This window comes from Echinococcus granulosus (genome assembly GCF_000524195.1).
Source record: "Echinococcus granulosus chromosome Unknown EG_S00295, whole genome shotgun sequence".
Lineage (NCBI taxonomy): Eukaryota > Metazoa > Platyhelminthes > Cestoda > Cyclophyllidea > Taeniidae > Echinococcus > Echinococcus granulosus.
The window spans coordinates 16,585-30,262 of NW_020170675.1; the positions used below are offsets into that span (position 1 = coordinate 16,585).

Genomic DNA, 13,678 nt, shown 5'->3' on the forward strand with positions numbered 1-13,678 from the left:
TGCGACATCACTAAAGTAATGGTGGAATCTTGGGAATGCAGCATTATACAGCCTTTGGAATATCGGCTGAAGGAGGGTTATGGGAGTACTACTCAAGCGAGCAATGAACGATATAAGGCAGCATTAGATCTGGTTAATGAGCTTGTTGCGAAATAAAAAGTTTACCTCTTAAAATGAACCACAAAGGTGAAGCAAGTGCATTAAAAAGAGGTTCGATACTTCTTCTTAATTGTTGAACGACGCCAAAAGTGCACTCTCCACGCAATAAGAAATAACTTGCTCTAATTAATGTTCCAATATGCTTATCATGGCTATTAATAATCCACCATCCTATCTTCTGCTGACGTCTAAAATATAAAATTCACGTGGCTAGTAAAGTTTTGTGCAAGCTTGTTTAAATGCTTGGGTAACCCCTTTATTTGGAGAGTGGGAGTTTGTGGCCTTTGCAAGTGTTGCCTGTACCTGTATTTGAATTTGGGCGATATACGGGGTACCGCGTGTTCAATCTTCATATAAGATAGTCAATATTTATCCTGTTTATTTGGAATGGAAAATTTCCAGACTGTGGACAAATCACGTATTGCTTTATTATTTACGGAATTCGTGAATAAGGATTATGGTGATGTCATTGGGAGTCGCCTTCAATCAAGTGATACTGGGAGAGGAGAACAATGTGCCTTTTCCTTGGTTGTTAATTTTTCTAGCCTCTGTGAGTTCAGTAGTATTCTCTCTCGACATCTTTTGTCTGCACCTATGGACACTTTGTCTACATTCAATGATACACTGAGTTGCATTATTGCGGATCATACTGGCAATAGCAAATTCTCCCCAAGATGTACAGTGCGCGTTGTTTCTCTGCCTCCCATATCAGAGGTCTTCCGTCATGTTATGCCAAAATCGGACGACTTTGGACGCTTCCTTGCTTTGCAGTGCACTGTTACTCGTGTTGGTGCAATCCAAGTTGTGGAATTGGAGAGGTCCTACTCTTGCTCGAAATGCGGGCACACAGTTAAGGCTGAAGCTGATTTTAACCAGTTCTATACAATATCTCCACCACGACGCTGCCCTAATTTTGCTGTGAAGTGTAACTCAACGTCATTCAATGTGGTTGTCAAGGGTGGCTCGTCACCGCTTCACAGCTTTCAAGAGATCCGTGTTAATGAAAGACTCAGTTACTTAGCTGTCGGGAGAATGCCCAGGTCCATGGTTTGTTGCCTTGATGGCGAATTAGTTGACACTGTTCGACCTGGAGACGACATAATTATGAATGGTATCCTTACTCACCGGTGGCGACCTCCAAAAGTTGGGTCACTCTGTGACATAGAGACTGTATTTCGTGCTAATTCGATTGAAAACCTATCTGAAATGCGTTTCCATGGAGAGTTGGGTGGAGACAATTTTACTCAGGAGATGTGTAGGCGTTTCAGCAATTACTGGTCACTGGCAAAACATAAGGGGGATTTCGGGGCAGCTTTGCGCCTTCGTGACGAAATCGTAAAAAGCATATGTCCAGATGTTTACGGTCTCTACTTTGTAAAGTTGTCCTTGGCTCTTGTTCTTGTTGGAGCACCGCCGTGCTTGGACAAGTCTGGTGAGTTAGGTGCATTTTCAGATGAACGCCGTAGTGTTCGCTTTATTTGACTAATTCGTTTCATTGTCAGCTAAATGTTGTTTTCTTTTTACCATATTGGTACTGATCTTAAACAAACTGGGCATTTTCAGAGGTCAATGGATTTGGTGTCGTAAACCTATCTTTTTTACTATTCTACCTAGCAGTAGCCTGAGAAAAGGAGCTTCCTTTGTTAGATTACGGTGAAGCAGAAGGCGAGAAAGTAGGTGATATGATTAAGGACGGCGGGACGGATTTTCGGGTGCGTGGGAGCATTCATTTACTGTTGATTGGAGAGCCGAGCACGGCTAAGTCGGCGTTGCTGCGTGCTTCTTGCCGGCTGGCAGGTCGAGCAATCTTTACAGCGGCGACGGGCAGCACAGCTGCGGGACTGACGGCGGCAGCAGTGCGAGATACCTCAGGGTGGGCGCTGGAGGCGGGCGCCCTGGTGCTTGCTGATGGCGGTGTCTGTGCAATTGATGAGTTCACCAGTCTCCGTGGGGCTGACCGTGCCGCTGTGCACGAGGCCATGGAGCAGCAGACCGTCTCCTTGGCCAAAGCGGGCCTCGTAACTCGACTCAACTGCCGTTGTGCCGTCATCGCGGCCTCTTCCTTACCTGCCGACGCCGAACACAGCCCCAATCTCCTGCCTACTCCTTTGCTGTCGCGATTTGACCTCGTTTGGCGCCTTCTTGATCCCGTTGGCTGCGAGGCTTGGGACTCTGCTGTTGCTGATCATGTGCTTGGCTTTAAGGCAGCAGGTGAAGACAGGAATGACATCTCAAAGAGCAAACTTGTAGTAAAATACTTTCTTAGTTAAAGCTTTCATTAGCATCCTCTTTGGAATGTACCCAGATTATTTTTCTGCCTTCCAGAGGCGAATAACTTGGACAACCGAAGAGTTGCAAAATTACATATCCTGGGTTCGGGGAGAATTCCAACCTCGGCTTTCGAGCGGTGCGGCGACCCTGCTTCAACGTTACTACGAACTGCGCAGGCGCACACTACAGCTAATGCATGGGAAGGAAGAGAACCAAGCAGTAGCCGGCAGGACGACTCTGCGTCTTCTTGAAAGCCTCGTCCGTCTGACTCAAGCTCATGCCCGTTTAATGGCTCGCTGTGTCGCTGTTGTTGAGGTAATCATTTCACATTCTTACAATTTTGTTGTTCAGTACACCCGAGTACTATCTCTTCTTTATCAAACCTGCATTTACGAGAGTTATGCTGCCTGGGCTCAAGCCAGAAGCTTGATCTGTGCCATTAGTTCGAAGGTGACCATCTTAATCAAGAGCACCTAACTTCCCTATTCTTGCTTGAGCTAGGATAATTAAGCATCACATTTTCATTGGAATCTTTGTGATGCATCACTACTTGCTTACTTACTTGGATAGTGGATATGCATAGTTTGATAAATGCAATCACCTCGGAAATTCACTTTGTCATTGTTGCAAACGAAATGGAGCCTTTATACCTTCCGTTCCGTGTGGTCCCTTAGGCAATGGCCTTGTCCTTATTGGTGCGGAATTAGAACCGATGGTTAGCCAATGTCCCGTATGTATGGAGATGCGTATTTCATGTTAGGTGCCTTGGATAACCCGAGCTTTCATCAAAGTGGGCTCTGTGTCTTCGTAGGATGCTGTCGTGGTGATCTGGCTAATGGATAGCTCCTTCCAATCAACTTTCGGTCGCAGCGCCTCGGCTATTGAAGTGAGTGGATGTTGTTTGAGCCCTGAGGAGACGGTCAAACGCCACAATGTGGAACATGGCTTCGAAGAAGTCCTTGATGTTGTCTTCGCACAACTCAACCTAGATCCTCTAGACATCGACTCTGAGTGGTTTGGCTCTGTCTCTTCTACGAAGCCGGAATTCCAACCCATATGTATGTCCACTCAGGTGAATGGTCAAGGCACAAGCAAACAGCGGTCCCCCAAATCCGAAGTACTGTCTGGTGGTGCTTTATTCTCTATTGGTAGTGTCGAGCCCTGTGATAAACTGAATGTAGCGGACAAGAGCTTTAGAAAAACCGAGAACTTCTTTGACCTTGATGTCGACAGTTTCATGCCCACTGAATTCCCTTGTATCAGTAAATTGGCCCCTGTAAACACCCTCCAATCGACTGGGTCAAATGACTGTTTTGCTGATGCTTTTCCTGCTAAAGAGCATGGAGCAAATGACCAATCCACAACAGAGACCGTATCAGCACCCACTGTGGGCGAAAAGCAGGATTGTGCATTATACGTGTCGTCTCAGGAGAGACCGGTTCTGAAGACACTGCCACAACCTCCCAACGGGTTCTCGGTTAACAACTTTTCAAAACAAACTGGATCTTCTGTGAATACCTCGAAGAAAGGAAGCAACAGAGACACATTAGATTCACGTATAAAAGGCAAGTTGTCTTACTTCGCTTTCACTGAAGGCACTACGTTTACGGACGAGTCTTCTTCAAATAAGGAAATAGGAGCCTCGCAGACGGAGTTGATTAGTGGCGCTGAAAACGACTACCTCTCACCGAAACGTGCCAAACTCAGAGCTCAGAACGATTTTTTGAATTTTCAAAACCTAGCTCCTGAGGGTTGGACTTTCGCCAATATTGACACAGATTTCGACTTGTAGTTGCGTCCTTCTCCTTTGCCTTTTCTTTTATGCTAATACACTGGACGCTTCCATCAACCTTTTTACACAAACTTCGTAGTCCCTTTAAAGTAGGTGACAGAGCAATTTTTTAGAATTTCCTCCCTCGGAGGAAATCAAGAATAAACGCTGTTGGCAGTTCGGTTGCCGTTCATTTGACAAAGTCGATGAGCTTCAGACCTTATATTTGTACTTCCCGAAAATTGAGATCGACGGTTGTTGTCAGGGTGGATTCGCACTCTCGTTAACACTATAGGCGTGATTTGATTGAATATGCATGTATTTGGGATGTTCGGATGAGTATAAAGTATACATAAGAAGCGGTCAATCAAGTCAGAAAACAATTATTGTAGGCGTGTTTTTCTAAGGGTCAGGTGGTAGAGGTGGATATTAGGAAGGGCGTTGGATGGGGTCATGCACGAACAGAGGAAAGTCACTTGGCACGCCGATGAGAGGTACGTGCTGACTGGGTATTTGGTCAAAGATGTTCATTCGATGGTCATACAGATGCAGCTCCTTCAGTTTCACCTCCCAATCCAATTTCTGCACCATCATTAGTGACTCAGCCTCGTGTAATTGGCGGCAAAGAAGCTTCTTCTGCAGTAAACCCATACAAGTTGCAAAAGACAAACATTAGGAAGCAACAACTCTGCGCAGACATTCAGCAACGCATGAAGCAATTATCAATGCGAATAGCTAGCCCAGTCAAGTCACTATCACTTTTTTAACATGTAAACAATGTAGCACGATGTGAATCCATTAAAAATAAGACTACCTTTTCCATATGGAAGTTGTCCTTTATGTCTTGGAGCCAACCGATTAAAGTTCGGGCCTTGAAACGATCCCTCACACTTTCCTCATCCTGGATCAGGGAAAAGAGGATAGTTCAATTCGTCGATTTGCCCTTTCGTTTATTCAAACAAGTAACAGTGAAAAAGTAAGCCTTCGAAATCCAGGGTCACAGGCAGCATTGAAGGTGATTAAGGGAACGGACTACACTTCAAAGCGCTACGCACTCGATGCTCAGGGTCTTTGAAGGCAGGCAGGTAGGTGAATCCCTTGAGTGCCATTACAGAGCAGAAGGAAAGGGGTCGGGGCTGGTTGGCTAAGGCAATCGTGGCTCTTGTCTGGGCCCTAAGCACGGACTGCTCGGCACACAGTCGAAGCTGTTCCTGCAGAAAAAGCCGCACATAGATCTATGGGGACAGATTGACACCAGCACCCCAGTCTGTGATGATAGTTTTGCTAACCGGGAATTTTGGAAACTTATTTTCGCGCAAGAACAGGGCTCACCTTAGAGATCCTAGGCGGATATCTAACCTATTTCTGATATGACATGTTCTTTTCAAACACAAATGCTAACATCATTCAGGTGGGGTGTCGTGTAAGGATTTTAATTGAAAACTTAAATCATAAATCGAAGGCGCATACCCTTTCCGACTGGTGCTTGAGTGCTTGTGTGTGACGCTCATCCTCCTGTTCTTCAAATAACTCGATCAGTGCTTGAGGAAGTTCAGGAGGGCATTGGCGCTAGGAACAAAGAAACGTTGATATGAAAAGGTTCGGCTTGGGCGAGCACGCACACAGTGCATTTCGACTTTCAACACAAAAGGTAAAAAATGACGTTGTACCTAATTGAGGCACGGTACTTGGGAGAATTTGAACGGGAATCAGAAGCAGATAGACGTCTTACTCGAATAATAAGGTGAGGAATATTGCCAGCAAGGAGGTAGTCCCGAGTTACAAGAAGGTAGTCTTGGTAGCCCGTTGGCTCCTTTGGTTGTAATTCCACCAGCTTCCCCATCAATTCGGAGAGCTGAAGACAGTTACTCATTAAATACGTTTGCTACGAAGTTTTCTTATCCGGGCCGGGTGTCACATACGCGATGTGTTCCCGACCAATTTACGGTGAATGGTTACACCTAATCGTGTCGCAAACGAACTGGTTGAGATTAAAATAAATGCAGAGTGCTCTTGATCAGAAGATGATAACATTTTTAGTTTTAAAGTAGCACTTGAATTAATAAATGAATGGCGGTCGGTGTCTTACTAGACCAAAAAACGGCTGAGCCGTAATGGTTGATTTTCCTTTGAGGCCCTGGTTGTGCGTTAAAGGAATGAGAATCATGCTTCAGCCACTTATGTAAACATCTATCAAATTCAAATGGACCTGATGAAACTGCCAATATGGTGATCGTCGCTTGGTAGTTAAAGGTAGAGTGGATGTGCGACTTGGCACTCCGTCACATGGGAACCCTCGATTTACAATTCTAACTTACTATAGATTAATTTCACTTATATATCTGGGAGGTTATGGTAATGAGACAATACTGTAAGAAGTACCCCACGATTGAGTTCTGAGGCCTTTTCATAAGGATTCTCACCCCAGCCCACAGCACTGGGTTTGTTAGGGTCATCAAAAACGCGTGCAGGTTTAGAGGACTGATCTTGACCACAGGAAGAAGAGGCGGTGATTGCCTCGCTAGAAGGGCTCTGGACCTCTTCCTCAGCCGTCCCTGGTATCGCGGTGTCCTCATTGGTGGAGCTGGAGGGTAGGGACGACGCCTCGTTCGCAATACCCGCGTCCTCGTGGTCCGTCGACTTGCCAGCGTCGGCTTCACCGCCACCGCCACCCTCCGCGCTACTGCCACCGTTGCTTCCCTTCGAGCGGTATTTGCGCTTCTTCAGAGGTGCCACGTCAGCTATATAGTTAATTATGTGGTTAGTCTAACTCAATGTTTAAAACGAAAAAATTTCACTCATGATAGAATCTTACATTTGAGCTATGAAAGCCAACTCAGGCAATAAGTGGTTGCACATGAGTTCCATTAGCTAATCATTACGATACGTAAGCGATCGTCATGCTGGGACTCAATTATGCACTATGCCAACATCACATTCAAACAGATATACTCACAATTTTTTTCACGTTCTTCTTTTTCGCGCTGTGCTGCTGTATGTGAGCGAAGTGTCCGGAAGCTCCGAGCTTTAAACGTATCATCCACCTTCGTCTTTAAGAAAGACCACAGGCATGGGTCAACCGCAGCGATTACAGAAGTGCCTAATTCCCAGGCGACTCCGAACAGCCCAAAGTGGCGCAACGTGATGCCAAGTCCCCACAAATCCTTTTTTTCTTAAGCAACACTGACACCAATTGCAAAATGGAGGTTGCAAGTTATTAGCAACATGAGGAATTCAAAAAAATTGCACTTCAAGTATATTTTCTATTATATTACGCTAAAAATGGGAAAATTCAACCGAGAATTTACTCAAACGGCTCCGCGCCGTTTACTTTTACCAAGAATATACATATAACACCACCATTGTCAACATTTAGTCACAAATAACAATAAGTCTAGCACAGTTTAAACATGGAAATTATATGATGAAGGTGTTTCAAGGATAAAAAAAACGTTAATTGGAAATTTAAAAAAATAAATGAATCGAAGAGTCCAAAGCACCTCACTCATGTCCTTCAACTTGACTTCGCCCGACTCTGGAGCAGCATGTCTTTTCAAAGAGGTTGAATCACTTGAAGAAGCAACTTTGACCACTTTTCCACCACCACCGGTTCCGCGTTTTGTCTGATGCGATGTTGAAGTAGGGATTGCATCCGCCAACTTCTTTTCCTCATCGTCTTCCGTGACTGCAAGTGAGATTCCTTCCTGTTCAACTTTCGGTACTTCATTGCCATCCTGTACATCTCCCCCCTCTTTCCCCTCCGCCAACTCGCTGGACGTCTCTGACTTTGGCTTCAACTGCGGCACAGCAGTCGAAGTATCGTCATCAATATCCTGTTTCCTCTCGCCCCCCAGGGTCGGCTCCTTTGCAGTATCTCCACTATTAGATGCACTACTTTCGTTTTGAGCCAATTCAGAGGGAAGTGACGATAAAAGGTGCGAATAGGAGGGCGGAGGCGTACTGTTGCCCAGCTTAATGCGCAAGGGAGGCACCTTCGGCGATCGCCCACTGTCGCTATCGCGATCAACCGTCTCCTCCAACGAAACTGACAGATTCTAAAAAATAGGGATTCCCGTTACACAACTCCGCATTCATTAATTAATGCCATTTTAATTATGACCAGCGAAAGATTCTTAGTTTATCCGATAGCAGTAGAATGCATCAATCCACTTAATATAGAGACAGGGTAATTAGCTCCTGACCTAGACCTCAGATAAGAAAACTAATCCTGTGCTAAAACTTGCCCGTTCTACAGATTCCATCCTGAAATTTGCATCCATGGACGAGCTTTGGTTCAACTCCTCTGCTTTGGTGATCACCACCCCCTCCTGTACGGGTGGTACATCAATTATTGTAGACGCGGCAGCAGGCACGGCAGCAGTGACAGCAGTAGAGGAAGTGACGACGACAGCTGCCTGTTCTGATGGATTTTCCTGATTTTCCATAACGGTGTAGTGGCCGGCCTCCATAGCAAAACGGAGTTTCAGTGGCGGTCCTCCGGCGACCCCACCACTAACAGTTGCATTCGGTGAGGCAGAGGACGAAGCCGAATGAAGGGTATCCCCCAGGGCCGTGTTAATATGGAGGGAAGAGGAGATGACAGTGGCCACGGTGGTAGTACCAGTCGGCACAAATGTTGTGTTGAAGCGATGTGGCTGTAGCGGTGAAGAAGAGGTGGTGGCCGCAGCATTTGTCGACGCCTGAGCGACATTCACCTCGTTTGGCTGCGACGTAGTTTCCACCTCCTCGTCGTCAAAGGCATAGGGGTCCTTTTTGGTGGCTATGAGTGGCACAAAAAGTTGGTGGATCAGATTTCACGCACGTTTTCAGACGCATAGGGCAAGAAATAGGTAAAAGCTTAAAAGAGGGTTGGAGACAACGGAGGTTTGTGGGGGAGAAGGAGTGGTCGAATCGTACTCAGTCTGGAAATTTGATGAGTGCAGCCGATGAATTCACCACTGAGGGGTCCTACAGATGAAGCAGGCCCGGAAACAGTGTTTCTGCGTACAGTACTAGGTGAGTGGTGTCTGTGATAGTGATGGTGTGAATGCGCATGAGGTGAGTTTGACGCACGGTGTTGTTGCCTCTGACCACAGGCTGGGCTTGGGCTCGAGAGGTCGGGACTACCTCGTCGTTTGGTACAACTACCGCCACCACTGCCACCCTGTTCCTCTACAAAGGAACTTCGAACCTGATGGTGACCTTCCGAAGGCGGTGGCGGTGGAGACTTTGATGTGGATGTGATAGAGGCCTTCTTCACCTGGACGGATGACGCAGCCGGTGTGTTTGTGATGACCGGGTAGTCACGAGACTGATTACTCTAAAAGGAAACGAGAATGGCTTCAAAGAGATATGGATATTGCGGATATATGTATATCAAAAATGCAAAAAATAAAGCAAAGTAGATCCAATAAATATTGCATTTTTTAGATTGAAAAACCTATGCACAAAGTCAGATGTTTGCTAAGAAGGAATGGCATCATAAGGCATCTCCATATCAATGTTCAAGGTTGTTTAATGCAAACATCTATGGGAAGTATATCCAGGTCAAAACACTCCTATTCAATTAGTTGATAGGGTTTTCATTAACTTCACGTGAATGACTGTGAACAGCTGCAAAAAGACATTCTACTGTAATATCACAACCCCGTTGTTCCGAATCGATGAAATACAGGACCTGATGTTTATGAAAAAGGATTCGGATGGAATGCCTACCTGCTTGAAGACGAGCTGGCTAGCCTCGTTGGGGCAAAGATCAGTGGGTCGATCACCATTATTGTTGCAGATTTTTGGATCGGCGCCATAGCGCAACAGCGCCCGAATTATACGGATGTGACCCTCACGAGTAGCCTCATGCAGTGGTGTGTCACCAGTTCCTGTACCGCCACCACTGCGAGGCACGGCCTGCACGTTGGGGTTCGCATTGTGCTTCAGGAGGTAGCTCACAACATGCAGAAAATTTTGCAAACTGCTTTCATGGAGCGCCGTCCGACCTAAGACATATCAGATACACGCTGAACCATAAGTTCCTTTGTGTCATTGTATAAAGCCCCTAGGATCGAATGGATTTGAACTATAAGCATTGTAAATGTGTAGATGAAAGTTGGTGAGGTCGAATGACGTAAGGAGCTTAAGCATACGTGAAAAACAAAACTAGGTATTTATTTACGAAATAACCAGCTCCGAAGCAATGTTAAGTAAAGCGTAACAAAATCCCGTTGCCCTACTTTATCTAATATTAAACGTCCAACTAAACCAAATCTTAGAAGCATCGAGTCGAGGAAGGGACAGCCAATTTGTTCAGGTGAAGATAAACTAGATTCGCAACGTTTAGGATGAACCAATATACAAATTTCGGAGCAGAGAAAAATTCAGCGCAACAACCAACCAAACACAATAAACTAGAATTTGCTTTTCGCTCATGAGACATGAAAACAAGCTGGTCTATGAATGCATGTAAAGCCTTAGGCTTCAACATAACCATTGATACTACAGAAAGACAGTAGTCAGTCTTCGGAAAACTCACCGTTGGCGTCTTGCTCATTCACGTCGGCACCCTCTTTCACCATCATTTTAAGCGTCAGAAGGTCGCCCTTTTTGGAGACTCGCATGAGCGGCGATTCAGAGCCCCCACTACGATGCTGCTGCTGAGAGGACTTTCGAGAACCGGAATGGTGGGACGAGGATGACGACGAGGAGTGACCGTGGCCATGGTGGCAATGGGAATGGTTGTGGATGCCCTTTGACCTATCAACCTGATGACCGGACTCCTGGTATGGGCTGCTATACCGGCCTGGCGTAGAGCCATCAGTGGTAGTGGTGGCAGTCAGAGTAGCAGCTGGCTGTCCCTTGGTGGCTGGTGGCGGAGGGGCAGGGGGAGGCCTCTCTGACTCACAGACCTTGGGCTCTTGACCCTCCCAGACTTGTTTCGCCCCTTTTTGTAAAGTAACAAGGATCCCGATGTATGCTTATCTTACACGATGCCTCCAAAACAAATACAGAGCATTTCAAACCAGTCAAATTTATTTTAAGAATGCTTATTTAGCCACATATATACAGTCTCTACTTCAATAGAAGTACAGATGTTTTAAAAACACTGGAACGCTTCCAAACACAATCGCTAGTGACAACAGCGAATAAAAAAGAGCGATAGAGCAATCTGGGATGAAATAGTGTATCAGTGGGGCTTGGTCAAAATATATGCGAAAAAGGCATTTACCCATGCATATACAAATGTTATGCATCCATGTAACAAATTTAACGAACCGATAAAGCAAAGCTAACTGCATAGCAGCCCCTGAGAAACCATCTTAAATAAATCATTGTGCCGTTTTCAAGAAAGGGCATGGCATACCACGATCTGATGGAGAAGTTCTTGTCTCCATTAATTTTAAAAGTGCAAACTGCTGACGTTCCGACACCGGTATATGGCCTCTTGATTTGGACGTAGATGCACCCGAAGTAGCGTGATGAGCACTGGGGGAGTTATCACGTCTCTTTTTGGCTGCAGAAACTGGAAGCATTATCAACAGTATCGTTAAAACGGTGATCAAATTGGGTAGTATCCACTACCGTACGTCTACTTACTCTCCACAACAAGAACTAATCCATAATTATGGGAAAACTGGTCACTCTTATAACGAACCCTAGAATTCCCCATTTTGGAAGGCTACATACCAGATAAGGACGGTTGGAAATCATCAGTCGTCAATGGATAGAAATGATGAAATCAATTCTGTCGATACCGTTCAAACACCCTATCGGAATTCACACTGCTGTCCATAAATGCTGTTCTTGATGCCAAAATGCAAATAATTACACAATAATACAGTAGGAATATGGGAGTTCCTTTATTTCAAAAATAAGTAATCTTGTAAACTTATTAACACATGATAAAACTGGGCATCTAGACTACAGGTGTGTGAAAAAGTAGGCCAAATGTAGACACAAACTAAGTACCCAATTATTCGAAAAGATATGCCAGTGTTTACAGGCAGCCCATATATACAGAATTATATGCACAGGTATGAAAACTAATGACCTGTAGCTATGACTTACACTCCTCATCACGCGCACGCCGTCGCTTTTCTTCGCGCATGTTAATGCATTGATAAAATCTAAAGACGAAAACAAGAGACCTGGGTTGAAGACTACAATCAAACAAATAATTAGCTAAACATATGAAACAACCCCACGATGACCCACGAACAAAGCTGTAGGGTAAATCTCGAATAGCGCGGCCGGCACTACGCACCACTGTTAACTAAACTAAACATGCTGCGATTTGCTTAAACTTGAATTTCGCCAAGAATCTTTGGCATTATTAAACCTTTAATTCAAAAGTTCTTGTTTTAAAATGGCAACTGAGGGCTAAAGTTTGTGAACTGGCTAATGGTGTGGAATCTTTGAAACTTCTGAACTAATGCGACTTACACAACGGCAGGCATTTCACCTGCACTAACAATCCCGGAATGTTTGACTACTTATTTACTTGCAATGCAAATTTGTCCTCGACCCTTACAGTAAGCACCCCCCGCGGACATCACAATCTCGAGACCCAATAAATCAGACCCTGCCCTGCATGCCAAATCAAAATAGAATTCAGAATGCGATATCCACCTGCATCCCCTCATGAATTCACCCAAATTCCCACAACACCCCACCTGCCACACCAGCACGCCAGAACGCGCACCCAACTCCACGGAACACACCCCGGCAATAACACGCAGCCTCACCCCCCGCGTGAAAACTACAGGTGGAAACGGCAAAGCAAGAAGTACAATGATGTTAAATATTAGGACTGGGCATAGTCCTGAAGATGTCAACAGCTCTACGACAAAGGACAGCATCGCCCTCGAGAAGTTTGGCGTGAGACTCGCAAAAGTCAGCAAGTTCTAGAGCCAGTCGTCCAACTTGATTTTTCAAAACCCAATGGAACTCCGCCTCCGCGGAGAGGGCTTTCAGAGTGGTCTCGGAGTCTCGCTTCTCCACCTTAGTTATCATGTTGGTCGCTGCAAACTTGCGCAGTTGTTTGACCATGTTGAAGAATTCTTCGAGGATGGCGTTGATTTCGTCAAAATGTTCCTTTAAAAAATACAAGTTTTAGAAAATGCACAATGTGCAACGGTGAGTAAAACAATACGACAATCCTTTCTCTCTTGATACGGCATAGAGTAAAAAATAAGCTCACCAATGCCAGGGTAAAACATTTGAGCCAATAATTATTGTGGTACTTTAATATCCCCCCTTGGCATATTACTAATGCGCCTAAAAAACTGATGAACTCAAATTTACAAACTGCCTTTTCAAATCAGTTATCAGTACATGATGGGATGGTTTTGATTGATCTCCAAGACACTATTTCGATGTGAATGAATCTGTAGAAGGGTAAGGTGTAAACTCAACTAGTGATCGATGCTGTGTGAAAGGCGTGATAGAAGCAAATGAAAAAAGTAACAAGAAAGATGAGACACCTTC

The 13,678-nt window shown here is 45.1% G+C and overlaps 2 protein-coding genes across 2 annotated transcripts; one reads left to right on the forward strand and one right to left on the reverse strand. All coding sequences in view use genetic code 11, as the record gives it.

Moving 5' to 3' along the window:
- Nucleotides 1-546: 546 nt before the first annotated feature.
- Nucleotides 547-4,222, forward strand: EGR_10895 (DNA replication licensing factor MCM9; the record flags this gene model as incomplete). The annotated part of the gene is made up of 4 exons (XM_024500144.1): nucleotides 547-1,591; nucleotides 1,807-2,405; nucleotides 2,485-2,745; nucleotides 3,242-4,222. 4 exons carry the CDS (start codon nucleotides 547-549, stop codon nucleotides 4,220-4,222), a joined length of 2,886 nt encoding a protein of 961 aa, XP_024345443.1.
- Nucleotides 4,223-4,630: 408 nt separating this feature from the next.
- Nucleotides 4,631-13,240, reverse strand: EGR_10896 (Ankyrin repeat domain-containing protein; the record flags this gene model as incomplete). The annotated part of the gene is made up of 16 exons (XM_024500145.1): nucleotides 4,631-4,837; nucleotides 5,016-5,102; nucleotides 5,257-5,436; nucleotides 5,672-5,770; nucleotides 5,934-6,056; nucleotides 6,584-6,942; nucleotides 7,158-7,251; nucleotides 7,702-8,256; nucleotides 8,455-8,981; nucleotides 9,275-9,521; nucleotides 9,917-10,194; nucleotides 10,728-11,135; nucleotides 11,556-11,714; nucleotides 12,260-12,318; nucleotides 12,821-12,950; nucleotides 13,036-13,240. 16 exons carry the CDS (start codon nucleotides 13,238-13,240, stop codon nucleotides 4,631-4,633), a joined length of 3,717 nt encoding a protein of 1,238 aa, XP_024345444.1.
- Between the last annotated feature and the right edge of the window lie 438 nt (nucleotides 13,241-13,678).